Raw genomic sequence first — 21,617 nt, forward strand, 5'->3', positions numbered from 1 at the left:
GCCAAAAGTGCCCTTTTTCGTTACTTATGTGCGAAAATGGGTTTTTCCCTTATTTGACTGCAGATCCCAATGCAGCGTAAAACTGACGTGATGGGATGTCCGCTACCGTTGCATCCCAATGCAGCGTTACACTGACGCGACGGGATGTCCGCAGCCAGGGCACCAAACAAGCTCATTGTACCTCGCCTTAACCGTATCCTCATATTTAACCTTCCCCTCACCCCTATCCTAACCTTAACCATCTTGCTAGCTAACACGCTAGTGATGTGTCAATCGCTCTAAAAGCCGGCTCTATGAAGTGAACGGCGGGAGCCGCCTCGTCATTGGTCGGGTTTGGACCGAGCCAACGCGAGGGGGAGGTTTCACCTACCACGGTGGAGGTTAAAAGTAGAGGGTATTTGTAACCTCCCCCTCGCCAGATAGTATGTTCTAACGTTCCCCTTGGGCGGCAAATACGAAAATTCACAGTCAGACTCTGACTGTCAGAGTCAGAATGAATGGGAAACAAACGCTTGATCACAGTGAGAGTAACGTTTTAGGTAGCAAGAGGGTTAAGGTTAGGATGAGGGTGAGGGGAAGGTTATAAATAGTGAAACGTTAAGGTTTAGGTGCGGTTAAATGAGCTGGTTCGGTGCCACATCAGCGGATATCTAATCACGTCGGTTTTACGCTGCATTGGGATCTGCAGTTACAAAAGGGAAAAACCCCTTTTTGCACATAAGTAACGAAAAAGGGCACTTATGGCATCTGGGGTCTGACGTGGAGGGTGGCTGACCAAGCGTTTGTTTCCGATGCTTAGGGTGTGAGAATATGTTGGTTACACAGGCTTTCAAGAAACCTGTATCTTAATGAATTTTCTTTCTTTCTTTTATTTCTAAAATACATTTTGTGGTAGATTTAAAAAAAAAATTATATTTCAAGACAACATTTTATATTGTGACCCAATTAAATCAACAGCACAATGTAAGGTGACGTTCATTTTTTTCTGTTTATACTAAAATAAATAAATGTCAATATGGTGTAAATGTGAATAGTCCTCCATTAGTGGCCGATGGAGAATAGACAGGGAAACACTCGGACTAGAAAAGCCAGTGACATTGCACATCACAGTGCTAAATTAGCATTCATGGACTCACCCATCTTGAGAGCTTCTCGGGTTGTAGAAGCTAACAGTTAGCATTAGTAGCTCCACCACACAGCAGAACTCCTTCAGGCTTGTGTTATTTGTAGAGGATAAAACATCATTGTTACAGAGCAGAACGGAATAGAGAGTCATTACTGTTATCCAATCAGAGGGGAGATGTCAAATCATCAGAAAATACGATGCATAAGTCTCCTCCACTACCCTTTGTCTCTCATAGTCTCTCTTTTAGGTGAATAGTTCATAAATCACTACACATTTTTCAATGTATAGTCTTGAAAAATTATCTTTAGACTTGCACCTACAACTGTCTGCATCATTGAAGATGGCCCCTACTGCTAACCAACCTTAGCAAATTAATTTAAAAAAGGTTTTAACTGTCTAGTGAAAGTAGCTGAGAGTTGGTTCCTTTCATGATATGGACACTGAACATTTTGGTAATGAAACAAAACCATCTTCCTAAAGCTCTGTTGTCACTTCCTGGATGGTTTTAGACGGTTGGGAACACTTCTAAAAGTATCACTGTTGATTTGGTAAAATAGTGCTAGAGTGGGTACGGAAAGTATTCAGACTCCCATCAATTTTTTGCTCTTTTATATTGCAGCCATTTGCTAAAAATCAATTAAATTCATTTTTTCCTCATTAATAGACACACAGGACCCCACATTGTCAGAAAAACACAGACATTTAGACATTTATCCTGAATATTTAAAAAAGATCTGAAATATCACACTGTCCAACGTATTCAGACCCTTTTCTCAGTATTTAGTAGAAGCATCCTTGAAGCTGCTCCTTTGTTATTTTAGCTTCGTGCTTAGGGTCATTGTCATGTTGGAAGACAAACCTGAGGTCCTGAGCACTCTGGAGAAGGTTCTTGTCCACAGTATCCCTGTACTTGGTCGCATTCGTCGTTCCCTCGATTGCAACCAGTCATCCTGTCCCTACAGCTGAAAATGACCCCTCAGCATGATGCTGCCACCACTATGCTTCACTGTGGAGACTGTATTGGGCAAGTGATTAGCAGTGCCTGGTTAGAATTTAGGCCAAAAAGTCCTATCTTGGTCTCATCAGACCTGAGAGTCTTATTTCTCACCATTTTGTCCCATCTCCTGACTGCATCTCTGGAGCTCAGCCACAGTGATCTTTGGGTTCTCATTTGCTCTGACATGCATTGTGAGGGCTTAAATAGACAGGTGTGTGGCTTTCCTAATCAAGTCCAATCAGTAGAATCAAATCCAGTTGGACTCCAATGAAGGTGTAGGACCATCTCAAGGATGATCAGAAGAAATGGAAAGCACCTTAATAAAATAGAAGTGTCACAGCAAAGGGTCTGAATACTTAGGACCATGTGATATTTCAGTTTCTCTTTTTTAATAACTTTGAACTAGAAATGTATGCATTTCTAAAATGTTGTTATTTTCTGTCAAAATGGGGTGCTGTGTGTGCGTTAATGAGGAAAAAACTAATTTAATTCATTTTAGCAAATGGCTGCAACACAACAAAAAGTGAAAAACTGACGGGGGCTGAATACTTCCTGAACCCATTGCATATTACATCAAATGTTTTTGACTTCCTGTTTGGTTTTGAGCAATAAACATCATCTGGAATATAAATGCAGACCCTGAAGAATCACATTAGCTTTCTCACAGCCACAAAAGTATTTCAAGGTATTCAAACCTCAGCAGAAACACAAATACTGTTTCTAAGCAGATAATTTCAGGAATGCACACACTAAATGTAAAAATGTTATTTAATCTCATAGCTAAAACTGATGTTGTTAGATCCTCTGGGCATCTGTGTCTTGTTAGTGCACTGGAGAGCAGTTATATTCAGGGTTATTAACCCAACTCAGCAGCAACAGTAGCAAATAAGTATAAATAAACGTGACCGGGCATGCTGCTGCAATACACTGGTAGGGCTGAAGGCATGTCTGCAGGCTCAGAAATAATGAGCATTTCTGTAAAATATAGTCTCGTGAACATAAACACCACCTTATAAAGCTGCTGTTGGAACGCAAGCAATCAGGTAGCTAAATGTAAATTTCACACCTGATGAGCAGAGCAAATGGGAAAGTGAATGGTGAAGGTGTGCTGGAAGTGACAAAAGGAGAAGTGGAAGGAGATACATGTTGGGAACATTACTGCTTACTGTTCAGGCTGCTGGGTGAGATGGGATGTGGCACAGTCTGCTCACTCCATAGGTGGGATGTGGGGTGGTGATAGATGGTGGAGAAGAGATGGAGCTTCTCCCCAGGGCTCTGTAGGAGGCTTCATTACCCCTCATACTACAGCAGTCTTCTATTTCATACAGCAGGAGTGTCCAAAAACCACCACAAAGTAAAAAGGAGATGCATTCAGGAGCAGCTCTGACAAAGATGTTTCACTTCTCCTCAAAGCTTTGTTCCAAGATTCTGATTTTCTTCCACATAATTTTCTTCACCAGGTCATTATCTTTTCTTCCTGTAAAAATGCAACCACTCCTCCCCAGCCTGCAGTACTTTCTATATGCAAGATGATCCATCGTGTTTGTTGCCAGATATCAAATTGTTGTGATGTTGATTGTAAATGCCTGAAGAGGGTTATCCTTTCCAAACAACATCACAAGACTTGCTTGATGTCCAGAAATATGAAGTTAAAACTGAGCATCAGAATGAAGATGAAGGAAAGTACTGCAGAGGGTCATCAACACAGCCCAGAAGATCACTGGCTGCTCTCTGTCCAGCCTGGAGGTCATTGCAAACTCTCGGTACCTCAGCAGAGCGAGCAATATCATCAAGGACCAATCTCACCCCAGCAATCACGTCTTTCAACTATTGCCATCAGGTTGACGGTACAGGTCACATAAAACCAGGTCAAACAGATTCAGGGATAGCTTCTTTCCCAGGGCGATCTCTATAGTGAATAAGCATAAAAACAATTAAAACTGCTTAGCGGCTGTCAAGGTCACCGTCATTTATTATGCTGCTATTCTAATGCCATCTTTTTACATGATATGGTAGCTGCTATTCTGTATATAGTGTGCTAGTCGGCATATATTACTTACTACTGTTTTGTTACTTACTATTGTTTTGCTACTTACTATTGTTTTGCTACTTACTATTGTTTTGCTACTTACTATTGTTTTGTTTCAGGGGACCTTTATATTTAGAAGTATTATTGTATTGTGCACCAAGGGAGTGGCACTCCAATTTCGTTGTATCCTGTACAATGACAATAAAGGCTATTATTATTATTATTATTATTATTATTATTATTATTATTATTATTATTATTATTATTATTATTATTAAGATGTAAAAAGATTTAAGGGACTTTTAAACCTTGAAGCAGCTGGAGTCTAGCAGCTGTTTCTCCAGTCAGCAAAGAACAGAAACCTGGCCCACTCTGGGTCCCATTGAGGATGGTTTAACCAAATGGACTCCAGCAGCAGAAGGTCACGCCAAGTGTCTCCCCTGTCTGCTAAGAACAAGAAACTGAGGCTACAATCCACACAAGATCAACAGAACTGGACCAGAAGAGACCACAAAAGCCTTTCCTAGTCGGATGGGTGTGGATCTCAGCTGTAGGGTCAGAATTTGGTGTCACCAACATGAAAGCATGGATACATCCTACCACCACAGCCTACCTGAGTATTGTTGCTGACCATCCCTTTACGACCCATCTTCTGGTGGCTACTTCCAGCAGAATCATGTACTATGTCACAAAGCTCAGATAATCTCTAAGTTGTTTCTAGAACAGGACCATGAATGCACTGGACTCCAACGGCCTCTACACTCACCAGATCTCAGTTCAGTCTAGAACCTTTTGGGATGTGGTAGAAGGGGAGCTTCTCATCATGGATGCTGTAAAACATCATTCTACAACAAATAACAATCAGATTATATTTTCAGTCTGTAATATCAGTATTATTGCAAGAACAAGTTCCACATGCACATGAAAAAGGTAGAGCACACATGACTTTTTTGACTTGCAGTACAACATGTGTCCCTCTGCGCCATTCTCTGATCTTTGCATAATCAGTGTGACAAGCTGCTGTTAGTTAATTGGCCCCTTAATTGGCCTTGGCGGTGAACCTGCAGCAGGCTGTATATCCGAATGTCAGAATCACTAACCAGTGTAGCTCGTTGCAAACATTTGTTTGAAAGCAGCATCACTTCAAAAAAAAAAAAACCTTTCCAACAATGAGAAGCTTGATAGCCGAGTTGCAGGCAATGATCAGTGAGTTGTAGTCAAAGGAATTTAGCTGACATTATTTAAACCCATGTAGACTGTTTAGAGCAAGGTGTAAATAAAGGTTAATGACACCGTTTTCTATGTGGAGTTTGTGGGGAGGATTTAAATCAGGAAGCAAAAGTCAACATGACACTGGACGGATTACAGATGCACAGAGAACAGATCTGCACCAATATCTTGTGTTATAACACCTCACCAGCGTCTGCACCGGCACTAATCCAGGAGTGTAACTGCAAAAATCTAAACAGGAAGTGATATAATTGCATTTATAACAACAAAGGTGAAGACAAACATTCCATCTGTTTTCTGCCAGTGTTTAGTTTTAGAAATTATTTGCCTAAAACAAGTCGTTTCAAAAAGCACCTTATTGTGATGTCACAAACAGGGATATTAGCATAGAATCACCCCTCACCTATGAACATGTTTTGTGTCAGAACCCAAGCCCCTGGACCGGCCTCTCCCAGCTAACCGGCCTCCATCTTGGACCACATTTCCCAGCATGCTCCTCGCAGGAACTCCCGGCATTCTCCCAGTCACACTCAAGCCTATATATGGAAGACGCTGCACCGGCTCTTCACTCAGTCATCGTTTCATTGAAACCCATGATCAGAGTTCTCTCCCAAATAATCCAGACATCAAATATCCTTACCAAGCTCAACTCCCGTACCCAGTCGACCATCGTGACATTTTGTATGAATCATAGAACTATTATAACTTTTAAAAGTCACACATCCCCTCTAAAGAACAATATACAACATTGCCATCTAACCTCTACCTACATCATTTTGATGTTTACAGACATGGACGAGTCCTTTAGGATTTAAGTAACAAAATCTGTTATAACCTCTACTATCTGTGGGAGCTGTGCTTCAGATGATTCTCTTATTGATCAAATTTAAGGGTCTGGACAAACAACCTATGTGTGTAAGGTGGAGTGTGTGAAAAGGGAATAAAATGGGTCAGAATAGTTTGTGTTTAAATAAGTCTTCATGGGGCTTTGGCTGATGAAATGAAACATCACAAATAAACATTCTGGTAGAAACAACAAAACACTCCTGTAAGCAATGTCTGATTGATCTAAATAACATTCTTATGTTCAAGGGTCCTTCTTTAGGCTGTCATCATAAAGATAACCACAACAGAAATGTTTACGCTTATGTTTAAGTGTTTGTCAAGATTCTAACTATGGAAATTAGCTGAGAAGTAATTCATGCTTGAAGAGGTATGAGAGTTGTTTTTGTTCTTATGACATTCAGTTGAAATAAATTGGCAAGAGTTACACTTTTTCCTTTTTAAGACTGAGCTCTCCTGAAGACAAGATATCATTTTGGGTTTTTAATACTCACACACGCGTCTGGCATTCAGGCTTCGGCAGATTGGGCTGGCTCCAGTTTAATATAACTCCCTAGTCTCAGGGGGAGCCTGATAAAACATCCAGGTCCAACCTATAGTACACTGTTTTTATGGACCAGGGGTCTCCTACACATTGCTCACGAGCTATCACTGACGCACTTGAAAGTCACTCGCCCGTGAGCTATCCTACCTGACTTAAAAAAATGACCTAAATAATGAGGGACGTCTTTTAAATTTGATGGCAAGCTGCACCCATTGTCTATAATATCTGATCTAAAATGTGATTTCTTAAAAGTAAAATGAAAATCTGATTATTGCACAAATCCTTTGGCAATCGTGTTCAAGTCTACTGGAAATACGCAGATTCATTACGAGGGTTGGAGCACCAATCCCAGTAACTCTTCCTTTTGCAGTCCCCTAATTACGAAGTACTTACATGGTAATTACATAGTAAGTTAAAGTGTATAATTGTGTGGTTAACGTGTATGTTTGTAATAAAGCGTAATTGTTTAGTAAAGCAGTATTTACTGGAATTGAATATTAAAATAAAAACTAGAATTGATCTTGAGTTACACAGTATTAACTATTTAATTACTCAGAAACAATAATACACTTTAACTTACTACGTAATTACCATGTAAGTACTTAGTAATTAGGGGACTGTAAAAGGAAGCATTACCCAGATCCCTGTTTCTGTCAACTTTGTACACAGCGGCTGCAGCTGATGCTGAGGGTGAAGATGCACTGTGGGAGAAAACATCCAGGCTTATTTTATCTAGTGCATTTATCAACTTACTATGAATTATAAATAACAGGTCACTAAAATCATGTTCCTAGTGTCTCTAATGGAACTAAAGCTTGTTAGCAGCAGCTCACGTGTTCCAGGAGAAATCCTCTCAGCAGCAGCAGGTGAGCAACATAGTGTGTCTGAACACCAGCCTGAAGAAAAACTAAAACACGTCTAAAAACGCCAACCTCAGTTTGGCCCACCGGTAATTTCGTCAGTCAGGGCCTGGCTCCATCCACCGTCCCTGTTAGACAGGAGCTGCACATCACCACAGCTTGGTTCCATTGGCGCTCATTACTGCGACAATATTCTACAAAGTTTCATAAGTAAACACACAACAGATCTGTGTCTCGTGTATAAAACCATCCACTTCAACCGCGCACAAGCGTTTCTTTGTGTGTGTGTGTGTGTGTGTGTGTGTGTGTGTGTGTGTGTGTGTGTGTGTGTGTGTGTGTGTGTGTGTGTGTGTGTGTGTGTGTGTGTGTGTGTGTGTGTGTGTGTTAAGAAGTGGAGGGGCGCCTAATCACTGACGTGCTTCTCAGTTATTAATTAGATTTTTTGAAGATACACAAACACAGCTGTTATTAAACACAGGAAATGCAGACAAAAATATTTTTGCATCATCGTTTTGGCACCCCCTCCAGCCTGGCGCCCCTACGCGTTGCATACACTGAATACCCTTTTTTTGCGCTATTGACCACCATGATCGGTGCCATCCGCATGGCAAAAAATGTAAAAATAAAACGTCTCCCTGGGCTGCCACCTTACCGTGGTGGAGGGGTTTGAGTGTCTCAATGATCCAAGGAGCTAAGTTGTCTGAGGCTTTCTGCCTCTGGTAGGGTCACCCATGGCAAACAGGTCCTAGGTGAGGGATCAGACAAAGAGCAGCCCGAAGACCTCTTATGATGAATTATATAAATGGAAACCGTGTTCCCTCGCCCAGACGTGGGTCACCGGGCCCCCCCTCTGGAGCCAGGCCTGGAGGTGGGGAACGTTGGCGAGCACCTGGTGGCCGGGCTTTCACCCATGGAGCCTGGCCGGGCACAGCCCGAAGAGGAAACGTGGGTCACCCTTCCCATGACCTTGGCGGTCTGATCCTCAGCTACAGAAGCTGCCTCTTGGCACATGGAATGTCACCTCTCTGGTGGGGAAGGACCCTGAGTTGAGGTGTGAGGTTGAGAGGTTCTGACTAGATAGAGTCGGACTCACCTCAACGCATGGCTCTGGCTTTGGAACAAGTTTCCTTGAGAGGGGTTGAACTTTCTACCACTCTGGAGTTGCACCCACTGAAAGGCGCTGAGCAGGAGTGGGCATACTAGTTGCCCCCCATCTTGGTGCCTGTACGTTGGGGTTTACCCCAGTGAATGAGAGGGTAGCCTCCGTCCGCCTATGTGTGGGGGGACGGGTTCTGACTGTGGTCTGTGCTTATGCACCAAACTACAGTTCAGACTACCCACCCTTTTTGGAGACCTTGGAAGGGGTGGGTGCTGGAAAGAGCTCCTTCCGGTGACTCCCTCGTTCTGCTGGGGGACTTTAACGCTCACGTGGGCAACAAAAGTGAGACCTGGAGAGGTGTGGTTGGGAGGAACGTCCCCCCGATCAGAATTCGAATGGTGTTTTGTTATTGGACTTCTGTGCCAGTCATGGATTGTCCATAATGAACACCATGTTCAGACATAAAGGTGTCCATATGTGCTCTTGGCACCAGGATATCGTAGGCTGCAGCTAGATGATCGACTTTGTTGTTTCGTCTGACCTGCGGCCACATGTCTTGGACACTCGGGTGAAGAGAGGGGTGGAGTTGTCAACTGACCACTACCTGGTGGTGAGTTGGCTCAGATGGTGGGGGAGGACACCGGTCAGACCAGGCAGGCCCAAACGTATCGCGAGGGTCTGCTGGGAATGTCTGGCAGAATCTGCTGTCAGAAGGAGCTTAAATTCCCACCTCCGACAGAGCTTCCAAAATGTTCTGGGTGAGGCGGGGGACATTGAGTCTGAATGGACCCTGTTGAGGCGTCTGACTGGAGCTGTGGTCGCAGGATTGTCAGTGCCTGTCGTGGTGGCAACCCCTAAACCCGCTGGTGGACACGGCAGTTAGGGACGCTGTCAAGCTGAAGAAAGAGCCCTATCAGGTCTTTTTGGCCTGTGGGACTCCAGAGGCAGCTGACAGGTACCAGCAGTCCAAGCGGAACGCGACTCGGGTGGTCGCCAAGGCAAAAACCCAGGCATGGGAGGAGTTCGGTGAGACCAAGGAGCAAGACTTCCGTACGGCTTCGAGGAAATTCTGGTCCAACATCCGGTGCCTGAGGGTCGGTTGGGGGGGGGGGGGGGGGCAGTGCGCTACCAGCACTATCTATAGTGGGGACGGTGTTGCTGCCGACCTCTACTCAGGACGTTGTGGATCGGTGGGCAGAATACTTCGATGACCTCTTCAATCCCACCAACACATCTTCCAGTGAGGAAGCAGAGTCTGGGGACTTTGGGTTGGCCTCTCAGATCGCTGGTGCTGAGGTCATTAAGGTTGTTAAAAAGCTCCTCTGTGTCAAGGCTCCAGGGGTGGATGAGGTCCGCCCGGAGTTCCTTAAGTCTCTGGATGTTGTGGGGCTGGGTTGGCTGACACGGCTCTGCAATATTGCGTGGACATCGGGGGCAGTCCCACTGGACTGGCAGACCGGGGTGGTGGTCCCCTTATTTAAAAGGGGGACCGCAGGGTGTGTTCCAGCTACGGGGGGATCACACTCCGTAGCCTTTCCTGGTAAGGACTTTTCAGGGGTTCTGGAGAGGAGGGTCCATCGGATTGTTGAACCTCAGATTCAGGAGGAGCAATGTGGTTTTTGTCCTGGCTGTGGAACACTGGACCAGCTCTATACCCTTAGGGAGATCCTGCAGGGTGCGTGGGAATTTGCCCAACCAGTCTACATGTCTTTTGTGGATTTGGAGAAGGCGTTTGACCGCGTCCTTTGGGGGGCCCTGTGGGGGGTACTCCGGGAGTATGGGGTACCAGGCCCTCTGATACGGGCTGTTAGTTCCCTGTCTGACCGGTGTCAGAGCTTGGTCTGCATTGCTGGCAGTAAGTCGGGCTCATTCCCAGTGAGAGTTGGACTCCATCAAGGCTGCCCTTTGTCACCGATTCTGTTCATAACCTTTATTGACAGGATTTCTAGGTGCAGCTAAGGTGTGGAGGGCATCCGTTTTGGTGGTCTGAGGATCAGGTCTCTGCTTTTTGCAGATGATGTGGTCCTGTTGGCTTCATCAGAACGTGATCTTCAGCTTTCGCTGGAGCGGTTCACAGACAAGTGTGAAGCAGCTGGGATGAGAATCAGCTCCTCTAAATTTGAGCATGGTCTTGATTCGGAAAAGGGTAGAATGCCTTCTCCGGGTCAGGGATGAGGTCCTGCCCCAAGTGGAGGAGTTTAAGTATCTTGGGGTCTTGTTCACGAGTGAGGGAAAACTGGAGCGTGAGATCGATAGGCGGATTGGTGCTGCGTCTGCAGTGGTCCAGGCTTTGTACCAGTCTGTCGTGGTGAAGAGAGAGCTGAGTCAGAAGGCGAAGCTCTCGATTTACCGGTTGATCTATGTTCCTAGCCTCACCTATGGTCATGAGCTTTGGGTAGTGACCGAAAGAACGAGATCGCGGCTACAAGAGGCCAAAATGAGTTTTCTTCGAATAGTGGTTGGCCTCCCCTTAGAGATAGGGTGAGAAGCTCGGCATTCGGGAGGGGCTCGGAGTAGACCCGCTGCTCCTCCACATCGAGAGGAGCCAGTTGAGGTGGCTCCGACATCTGGTCAGGATGCCTCCTGGATTCCTCCCTGGTGAGGTTTTCCGGGCACGTCCAACCGGGAGGAGACCTAAAGATAAACCCAGGACACGGTGGAGGGACTATGTCTCTCACCTGGCCAGGGAACGCCTTGGGATTCCCCCGGAGGAGCTAGCCCAAGTGGCTGGGGAGAGGGAAGTCTGGGCCTCTCGCCTTAGGCTACTGCCCCCGCGACCCGACTCCGGATAAGCGGATGAAAATGGATGGATGGGTCTACATAAAAGATATTATAACGTGTTTGAGTACGTGATTGTAAGGCTTGATGTGGATACTTTTACAAATGCATGTAAAAGTTAACTGTCATGTGTCGGTTCCCAGGCATCTGTGGTGCACCTGTTGAAGACGGTGCGTCTGCTTCGTTTACTGAGGCTCCTGCAGAAGATGGACCGCTACTCACAGCACAGCACCGTGGTTCTGACTCTGCTCATGTCCATGTTTGCCCTCCTGGCTCATTGGATGGCCTGCATCTGGTACATTATTGGGAAGATGGAGATGGAGTCCAATGCTTACAACTGGGATATTGGTGAGAAAACTTAGACCTACTGTCACTCCAAATCTAAAAATACCTACAAGACCAAGATCAAGACTGAGGTCTAGTATTTTTTTGTAAGGTTCTGCACTTTTACTACAGCAGGTTGGTGTTCTAACATGAGTGATTGTTGCCCTAGTTTTAACTAGAATTTCATTTGTGTTTCAGTTAATCAAACAGGAAGTGAAATAACGTCCGGGACCAAAGACAAAAAAATGAATCACTTTACTTGCATCCAATTTGAAAATGCTTTAATATAAATCATTTCCTTTACAAGTAATCAATATATATATATATAATTTTCATATTCAAGTGACCAAAAAAGATAAAAATACAATTTATGTTAATATGAAAATTGTCAAGTAGGGTGACTAACTGTAGAAGATTCATACTGATGTTTGAGGCACTAGTTTACTCGTTACTTGATTTGATGTTCATCTGTTCTCATTCAGATTGTGGTTCTGTAGAAGGTTTTGAACCAATAGCATGTTACCTGTAGAAGAATAAACTTTGGCTTCATTTTTAAGAAGCAAAATTTAGCTCTAGGATCAATTTAATCATCAATCATCATCGCAATCACCATTGACATTGTCTCTTTTAAGCTGGTGTGGTGTCTTTTATTAGTATAACAATTTTCATCAGTTTAATTGTCCATCCATCCATTTTCAGTTGCTTATCTGGAGTCGGATCGCAGAGGCCAGCAGCCTAAGCTTTAAGTCTTTAGTCTTTTAGCCTTTAATGATCACTGCCTCAAAATTCTAGATCAGGTCGCCCCTTACAAAACCAGCCGCAGTTCCAGTGCCTCCAGTTCACCCTGGCTGAACAGCCAGATTCTTGATCTTAGACGCTCCTATAGAAAAGCGGAACGACGGTGGAAGAGGACAGGTTTGGTTGTTCATTGCGAATATTTTAAAGAACTTCTAGAGTCATACAACAAAGCTGTAGAAAATGCCAGGTCTTCTTTCTTCAGCAACCTCATATGTCAAAATAAGAATAATCCTAAGGTTTTGTTTGATATCATCCCCAGCATCGTTTCTTCTCCTCTGCACCAGGCTTAGCTATCTTCAGCTGATGATTGTAACACCTTTCTCCACTTTTTTGCCAACAAGGTGCTGAATCTGAGATCCAGCATTCCACCAGCACACAACCCCCCCCCCCCCCCCCAGGAGGGGAGGCCCCCCAGTGCTCCGAGTCTTTCCCCTCCTTCTCCCCAATTACACTAAATGACTTAGCCTCAATAATCAGTCAGATGAAGCTCTCATCATGCTCATCAGACATCTTACCTCCCTCTGTCTTAGTCGGGTCCCTTGCCTCCATCAGTCCATCTCTGTTGACTATGATCAACAGCTCACTGAGCCAAGGCTGTGTTCCATCTTACTTTAAAAATGCAGTAGTGACTCCTCTCTTAAAGAAACCCAACCTTGTCGCCAGCTCCACCAGTAACTTTAGGCCCATTTCTAAACTACCTGTCATCAGTAAAGTACTTGAGAAGGTTGTGGAAACCCGACTCAGATCCTGGTTTTCTAAGTCAAAGATCTCTGACCCCTTCCAATCTGGCTTTCTGAAGCAGCACTCAACCGAGACTGCTCTAGTAAGGGTGCATAATGACCTCCTGATGGCTGCTGATGCTGGGAAATGCTTTGTCATGGTCCTGCTTGACCTCAGTGCAGCTTTTGACACTGTAGACCACAACGTTCTACTAAACAGGTTATAGGCCCTGGCTGGGATTTCAGGTTCTGCTCTAGACTGGCTCTCTTCTTATCTCATCAACAGAACATTCACAGTGAAGTCAGAAACCTTCTCTTCAGACACTGCCTCTCTAACATGCGGGGTTCCACAATGTTCAGTTCTAGGGCCTCTACTATTCGCATTCTATATTCTTCCTCTAGCTGGCATCATTCAATCTTTCCCAGACATCTCCTACCACATCTACGCTGATGATATTCAGCTCTATATGTCCTTCATGCCACACCAGTTGGACAGGCTGGCCACACTTGTACTCTGCCTGACCCAGATCAGTGATCAGTAACTGGCTGTCCAGCAACTTTCTTGTTCTCAATGCCAACAAGACAGAGACCCTGATCTCTGCACCCCCTGAACTTCAACCAAAAATCGAGCAGGAAATTGCCTCCTTTTGCCCATCAGCCAAGGCCAACATTAGAAACCTGGGAGTTAATTTTGATCCAGCTTTAAGTTTAGACTCACACGTCAAAACCATCTCCCGCTCTTGTTTCTTCCAACTGAGAAACATTTCAAAAGTCCGTAAACTGGTTTCTACTGCAGATCTGGAAAAAATCATCCATGTCTTTGTGTCATCACACTTAAACTATTGTAATGCTCTTTTTACTGGTCTCAGGAAAACCGCCCTCTCATGCCTTCAAGCCATCCAAAATGCAGCAGCCAGACTCCTAACCAAATCCAGCAGACGAGCTCACATCACCCCAGTTTTACAGTCCCTCCACTGGCTCCCGGTAGAATATAGAATACAGTTTAAAGTTTTAGTGCTGACCTATAGAGCTCTTAACAACCAGGCTCCAAGCTACCTATCTGAGCTTTTATCCCCACACACCACCTCTCGGAACCTTAGATCCACATCTGAAAACCTCCTGGCTGTTCCTCGAACCAGACTAAAAACCAAAGGGGACAGAGCCTTTCAGTCTATTGCCCCCAGACTTTGGAACAGTCTGCCTTCAAATCTCCGTCTCTTGAAATCTGTAGAGGTCTTCAAAACACATCTTAAAACTCACCTTTTCATCCAGGCTTTTCCCCGCTAAATATTCTAAAAGATGGCTTTGTTCTTGTTCACACCTTGACTTTGTTTTTACTCCTGATTTTGGTTACTATTGTTGTCACTGCTATTGTTTTTATGATGTTTTTATTGGTTTGAGTTATTTGCCCTGATTTTACTCATGGTGTACAGCGCTTTGTGATTTATATCTGTGAAAGGCGCTATATAAATAAACTTTACTTACTTACTACTTACTAAGCTGGGATGCCCAGACTTACCTCTCCTCAGCTACTTCAGCCAGCTCTTCCGGGAGAATCCCAAGGCGTTCCCTGGCCAGCCAAGAGACATAGTCCCTCCAGCGTGTCCTGGGTCTTCCTTTAGGTCTCCTCCCAGTTTGACATGCCCAGAAAACATCACCAGGGAGGTGTCCAGGAGGCATCCTAACCAGATGCCACTTCAACTGGCTCCTCTTGATGTGGAGGAACAACGGGTCTACTCCGAGCCCCTCCCGGATGACCGAGCTTCTTCTCTAAGGGAGAGCCCAGACACCCTGCGGAGAAAACAAACTTTGGTCGCTTGTATTCGCGATCTCGTTCTTTCGGTCATTACCCAAAGCTTGTGACCATAGATGAGGGTAGGAACATAGATCGACCAGTAAATCGAGAGCTTTGCCTTCCGGCTCAGCTCTCTTTTCACCACGACAGATTGGTACAACGCTCACATCACTGCAGACGCAGCACCAATCTGCCTATCAATCTCATGCTCCATTTGTCACCCACTCGTGAACAAGACCCCCAGATACTTAAACTCCTCCACTTGAGGCAGGACGTCGTCCCTGACCTGAAGAAGGCATTCTACCCTGTTATGATTCAAGACCATGGTCTCAGATTTAGAGCAGCTGATTCTCATCCCAGCCGCGTTGTACTCGGCTGCGAACCGCTCCAGCGAAAGCTGGAGTTCACTGTCCAATGAAGCCAACAGGACCACATCATCTGCAAAAAGCAGAGACCTGATCCTTAGGCCATCAAAACAGATGCCCTCAACACTTTGGCTGCACCTAGAACTCCTGTCCATAAAGGTTATGAACAGAATCGGTGACAACGGGCAGCCTTGGCAGAGTCCAACTCTCACCGGATACAAGGTCGACTTACTGCCAGCAATACAGACCAAGCTCTGACACCGGTCATACAGGGACCTAACAGCCCATATCAGAGGGCCTGGTACCCTATACTCTTGGAGTACCCCCACAGGGCCCCCCGGGGGATGCGGTCGAATGCCTTCTCCAAATCCACAAAGTACATGTAGATTATTTGGGCAAACTCCCACGAAACCTCCAAGATCCCCCTAAGGCCAGGACGAAAATTAAATGTTCCTCCTGAATCTGAGATTCAACAATCCGATGGACCCTCAGAATAGACCTTACCAGGGAGTCTCAGTTGTGTGATCCTACTGCAGTTGGAACTCACTCTGTGATCCCCCTTTTTAAATAGGGGGACCACCACCCCAGTCTGCCAATTCAGTGGGACTGCCCCTGATGTTCACGCGATATTGCAGAGCTCCGTCAGCCAACATAGCCACAAAACATCCAGAACCTTAAGGAACTCCGGGCTGATCTCATCCCCTCCCGGAGCCTTGCCACTAAGAACATTTTTGACCACCTCAGTGACCTCTGCCCCAGAGAGTGTAGAGTCTAACCCCCAAATTCCACTACCTCCGCTCCGCTCCACTCCGACACAAACGCCGGAGCAAAATCGGTCCCGTTGTAGTCAATCAGAGCAATTCCACTACTGCGGCCGTGCTCCGGCAGTGCGGCGCCGTGCGCCGCCCTCTGTTCCGGCGTCCGGCAAAAATAGAATCAATCCTATTTTCGCCGGACGCCGGAGCACCTCCGCAGTAAATGGACAGAAATCACAACTGCCCAACAGGAAAAGGAGCAAGCACAACTTCCGTTTTTCACAATAAATCGATAAACAAAATCTGTTCTTTGTTTCATATGCACAGGTTTAACAACTTTTAACAACTATCAATGGCGGCTGAAGTTTAAATGCACAAAAGTAAGCCATAAATACAGTTTCTACTATCAAAGTAGTCTCACTTTGTTGATCCAAACACTGCTGATCTCTCAACACAAATGATGGGCAGATTAAACAGTTCATGCCGATGCTTCTCCCGCACAACGGGTGTTTGGATCTAACTTCCGTGTTTATTGCTCGGACTGTATCGCAAGATCTCGAAAATCCCGTGCATGCTTGTTTGCCCACCTCAGGTCTCCGCACCGGAGCGGAGCCGTTGTAGAGCGGGTAGCAGTAAAAATTGAGTTCGGAAGCGAGCGGCTGCGGAAGGCGGGGGCGGACCGGAGCGGAGCGGAACGGAGGTAGTGGAATTTGGGGGTAACCCAAAGTCCCCAGACTCTGCTTCCTCACTGGAAGATGTGCCGGTGGGATTGAGGAGGTCTTCGAAGCATTCCGCCCACCGATCCCCAATGTCCCGAGTAGAGGTCAGCAGCACACCGTCACCACTGTAAACAGTGTTGGTAGTGCACTGCTTTCCCCTCCTGAGACGCCGAATAGTGGACCAGAATCTCTTCGAAACCATATGTAAGTCTTGTACCATGGCCTCACAGAACTCCTCCCATGCCCGGGTTTTTTCCTCCGAGACCACCCAAGCCACATTCTGCTTGGACTGCCGGCATCCATCAGCTACCTCTGGAGTCCCACAGGACAAAAAGACCAAATGGGACTCCTTCTTCAGCTTGACAGAATCCTTAACCGCTGGTGTCCACCAGCGGGTTCAGGGGTTGCCACCATGACAGGCACCGACAACCCTGCGGCCGCAGTTGCGTTCAGCCGCCTCAACAATTGAAGCACTGAACATGGCCCTCTCTCACTGAATGTTCCCTGCTTCCCTCTGGACTATTTGAAATTCTGTCGGGAGTAGGATTTGAAGCTCCTTCTGACAGAAGTGATGTGTAATTTCATCAAAAAGTGTGAGAGCAATAGGTTCTGTACACTGAGAATTTCTAAGCTGTTATTAATAACAGATCCTCATGGCTTTACCCCCAGCCTCTAGGGTCAGCCACATACTGAGGCCCACTGTGCTCATGTACTCTCACTATTTATGTGCTGCAATATTTGTAATTACCTCATTCCTGCATCCTCATCACTGATTGCAGAGCAGTATTTGGAGATGCCTCTTCACCAATTACTGCTGCTCAGTGTCATAAAATAGCAGGCCCAGGCTTGAGGCAGGATTAACGTGTTATGTCCTAATTATTTTTCTCTGATGCTGAAGTGAGTGTTAAAGTCGAGCAGGTATGAGGTGTTTCCTTCCAATTACCATTCATCAGTGTCAGCAAGAAAGTCTCATGGGATCGGCTGCGTCTCCATGCTGTACTGACCCCGGATAAGCTCTGGTTCTCAAACATCTGTTCTGTTTCCAGAGTTAAATCTATTGTTCTGGATGTCAGATAAACGGTTCCAATCGCAGGAGACTAAACTACACTTCTGAGTTGATCTTCACTCACATTTAGCTTCATCCGAGATAGATTAATCCGAGTAATAAAGTTTACAAACCAATGAGTTTTAAAATCAATGAGTCAATAGATGTTGTGAGTCCCTTTTTCAACTATTTGTTACCTTAACATGTTTCAACTGTCAGCTGTAGTCTCCCCAGATGCTGGTGTGAGGCACCGTCATCAGCTGTTTACCCCGTGGGCGTGGCCAACCCAGCTAAATGTCAGATCTGCCATGTTGGCCCCACCCACCACTGTCTGATGGGAGGGATTCCCGGGTTGTCGATTGTCCATTCTGATCTCATTGTCCTCTCTGATCCAGTTGTCTTTCCCAGTTCACAGTGGGATTGCCCCACACCAGTACCAGCACTTTTACTATTTATAATTCATAGTAAGGATGTAGTTGACAGTTTAAACATGTGGAGGCAAAAGAAAATCCAGACAATGTTCAAATGAAGAAAGAAAACAATGAACATAATTAGGTGACTCTGTTTAAATTCCTGCTCCTGCATCATAAACGTTCATTATTGATATTTCTGTAACAGGATGGCTCCACGAGTTGGGGAAGCGTCTGGAGTCGCCGTATTATGCAATGGGAGACATTAACGCAACTGGGAGTGGTCCATCCATACGCAGCGTCTACATCGCTTCACTCTACTTCACCCTTAGCAGCCTCACCAGCGTGGGCTTTGGCAATGTGTCCGCCAACACCGATGCTGAGAAGATCTTCTCGGTGTGCATCATGCTCATAGGAGGTACAAAAAACACAACATACCAAGCGTACATGCAAAAACATTCACTGTGACTCCATCTTGAAGAGTTATGATGAATAGCTCTTGATTAATTTAGCTTTGATAAAATGTAACTGCTGCGTTAATATATTTCGTACTGTTGCCCTTTACATGTCTCATTAGAATGCAGTGACAGACCTTTACTGAGTAGTCTGATCAGTTTATGCCTTATATTTTAGGTTTGTGATTTCGAGGGGAAGACGGGGTTTTCTCTATGGACAATCCCGTTCTAGTTCAGCTAAATGCTAAATGTCTCCTGTTGCCCCAGGGCAACAGCAGAGGCAGCCACACTTGCATTCTCTCTCACACCCCTTATGAGGCAGGATGCAATGCATGCTTAATTTTACTGCAGAGAATAAGTTTAACGAACCTGGTTCAGGGAACGGATAAAAATTCTTGTCTCTATTTAAAAAAAGCTTTTTCTTTCAAATTTCAGGGCTAATTTCTAAATGACAATAAGTTCTAAATGACTGTTTTTACTTTGATTTCCAAATGAACCATTACCTCCTTACCCCAGCATTCAGCACAAATATTTCTTAAAACTATTGCTATAAAGAATATATTGCTTACTTTGAGTATGGAAGCACTCTTACCTATAGGGCCAGACCGTGAAAGATTAAAAGAAAATCTATTTCCTTTTACATGAAAACTTTTACATTTTTTTCTGGAAAGTGTCACAAAGTACAAACAAATACTGAAAGAAATTACTAAGTATTTCTATATAATTATAATGACCACTTTTCACACCTAACTGTAGTTTGTGTCTGCAGCTTTTCCTCAGAAGATGTCAGTTTTTATTTCCAAAATGCTTTAGATGCTATAACGGAATTATCATGTATACAATAATATAAAATATGATTTCATCAGCACTGATCATTAAAATAGGATTTTTTTAAAAAGCAATAAACTGAAATGATATAATTACAAGTTGCTTTTATCAATTCTGATCTTCCAGCAGAAACAAAATCCTTTTGTCTCTACTGAGACGTGCATTAAAGGGGTCACAGCAACCCAGATAAATGGGTAAATTAAACCACATTTTAAACCCCTACCATCAAAAGACTGGTTTGTCCCACCCACTCAACCAGCACATGAATATGAAGTGAACTGTGTGCTGATTGGCCAGTGGACCCTGATGGCTCTATGGCGCTGCCTGTGGTTAGAAACTCTATGGAGGCTGTAGCAGTGCATTACTGAGACCAACATTACTGAAGTGGGTGGAGACATGCAAATGCAAGTGGGTGTGTCTATGCACATGGCGTGTTACACCAGCTTTTCTTAGAACAATCAGTTTCTCAGAAGCATTTACAACATGACCAATTTACACAGGAAAGCAGGTCAGACATGGCCCAGGCTGCATTATGCCCAGACCACACCGTGCGATTTTTGGCTGTCCTAGGCAAATCCCTCGTCATGAACGAAATCTTGTCAAAAAACGGTAAACGTGAGGGTGATTTGCAAGTCTGAGGCATCCCGTGTGACCGGCTCTGTGACAACTTAGTGAGTCATCTCACGACCAAAGACAGCCTCTAACCGTCTGCAAGCACTGCTTGAAGACTTCCCGTCTGCAATCGACCAATGAAAATATACCTTTATCTGTGACAGATAGGTTGTTGCTTCTCTGTATTTTATGTATAAAGGAGGATGAGAAGGATGAATGTCCAGCTGTCTGCTTTTACGAATGCTTTTGAGGGGGGGTCGTGCTCGTGATGTAACGTGTCCTGCTGCATGAGATGTTGTGCAGTTCGGCTTACGGTAATCTTGCACCGTAGAGTGTGCCACATTTAGAGTACTCAGTGGGACATGGGCAGTCTTGTGTGACTTCCGTGTGGTCTGGCTTCAGACACCCCAAGCTGCATATATTCAACAACAACAAAGAAAAAGTGGTTTTAAATTCTAAGATCCTAAATATTTTACAATGTTTAAATGAGAAGGTGATCTATATGACATTAGATTATTGTTATCATAATTTTACTATTAATAATTTTGCATTGTAGTACTGTACAACCATTGTTTCCCTAGAACAAAGTTACAAAAATATTTGTTTTCCTTTTTTATTTGGGTGTAGATGGTAAAGGGTTAAACTGTCGTTTAGTGTAGCCATGAGGACATTTTGGACGTGCGTATTTGTTCCTATTGTAACAGAGAATACTTAAATGTTCACTAAAAAGTAATACGTAATTCAGTTCTAACATATCTCATTATTCCCCAAGAAGGAAATTGCTTGGCAACAGCTGTTTATAAAAAGTGTAAACGTAAAGCTCATTAAAATAAAACACACATGAAAGGAAAAATACCATCATTGCAAATAGGAAAATAATTAAAGGTTCTCAACCCTCCAGTTGACTATTATCTTCAGTAGGTTCTTGGGTTCTGCATGAAGAACCACTGATGTAAATCAGACCTTTTGGAGCAGAGAAACATCGAAGCCTGCAGGATGGTGGTCAATGAGGACCAGGACTGGAGTTTTACCACTTTAAACTTATTTTGTGAGCACTAAGAGCTTAGCACGGCAGGACGTTTCCCTCATTTGTTTCGCTCCTGTTAATAATAATAATAATAATAACAATAATAATGCATTGAACTTATATAGCACTTTTCTAGACACCCAAAGACGCTTTCACACTCTCACATTCACACACTGCTAGCGATGGTAAGCTACTTGTAGCCACAGCCGCCCTGGGGCGGTTTGACAGAGGCGAGGCTGCCATTTAGTGCCGTCGGCCC

The 21,617-nt window shown here is 44.7% G+C and overlaps 1 protein-coding gene across 2 annotated transcripts in view; it reads left to right on the forward strand.

Moving 5' to 3' along the window:
* Window positions 1-21,617, forward strand: part of kcnh8 (potassium voltage-gated channel, subfamily H (eag-related), member 8) — a 129,853-nt gene that overhangs the window by 66,027 nt on the left and 42,209 nt on the right. For both annotated transcript variants that reach the window (XM_015955810.3, XM_070541460.1), the window contains exons 7-8: window positions 11,650-11,854; window positions 18,645-18,854. In XM_015955810.3, the coding sequence (XP_015811296.1) occupies window positions 11,650-11,854; window positions 18,645-18,854 (415 nt within the window). The remainder of the gene's footprint in view (window positions 1-11,649; window positions 11,855-18,644; window positions 18,855-21,617) is intronic.

This window comes from Nothobranchius furzeri, chromosome 11, assembly GCF_043380555.1.
Source record: "Nothobranchius furzeri strain GRZ-AD chromosome 11, NfurGRZ-RIMD1, whole genome shotgun sequence".
In the NCBI taxonomy this organism is placed as follows: Eukaryota; Metazoa; Chordata; class Actinopteri; order Cyprinodontiformes; family Nothobranchiidae; genus Nothobranchius; species Nothobranchius furzeri.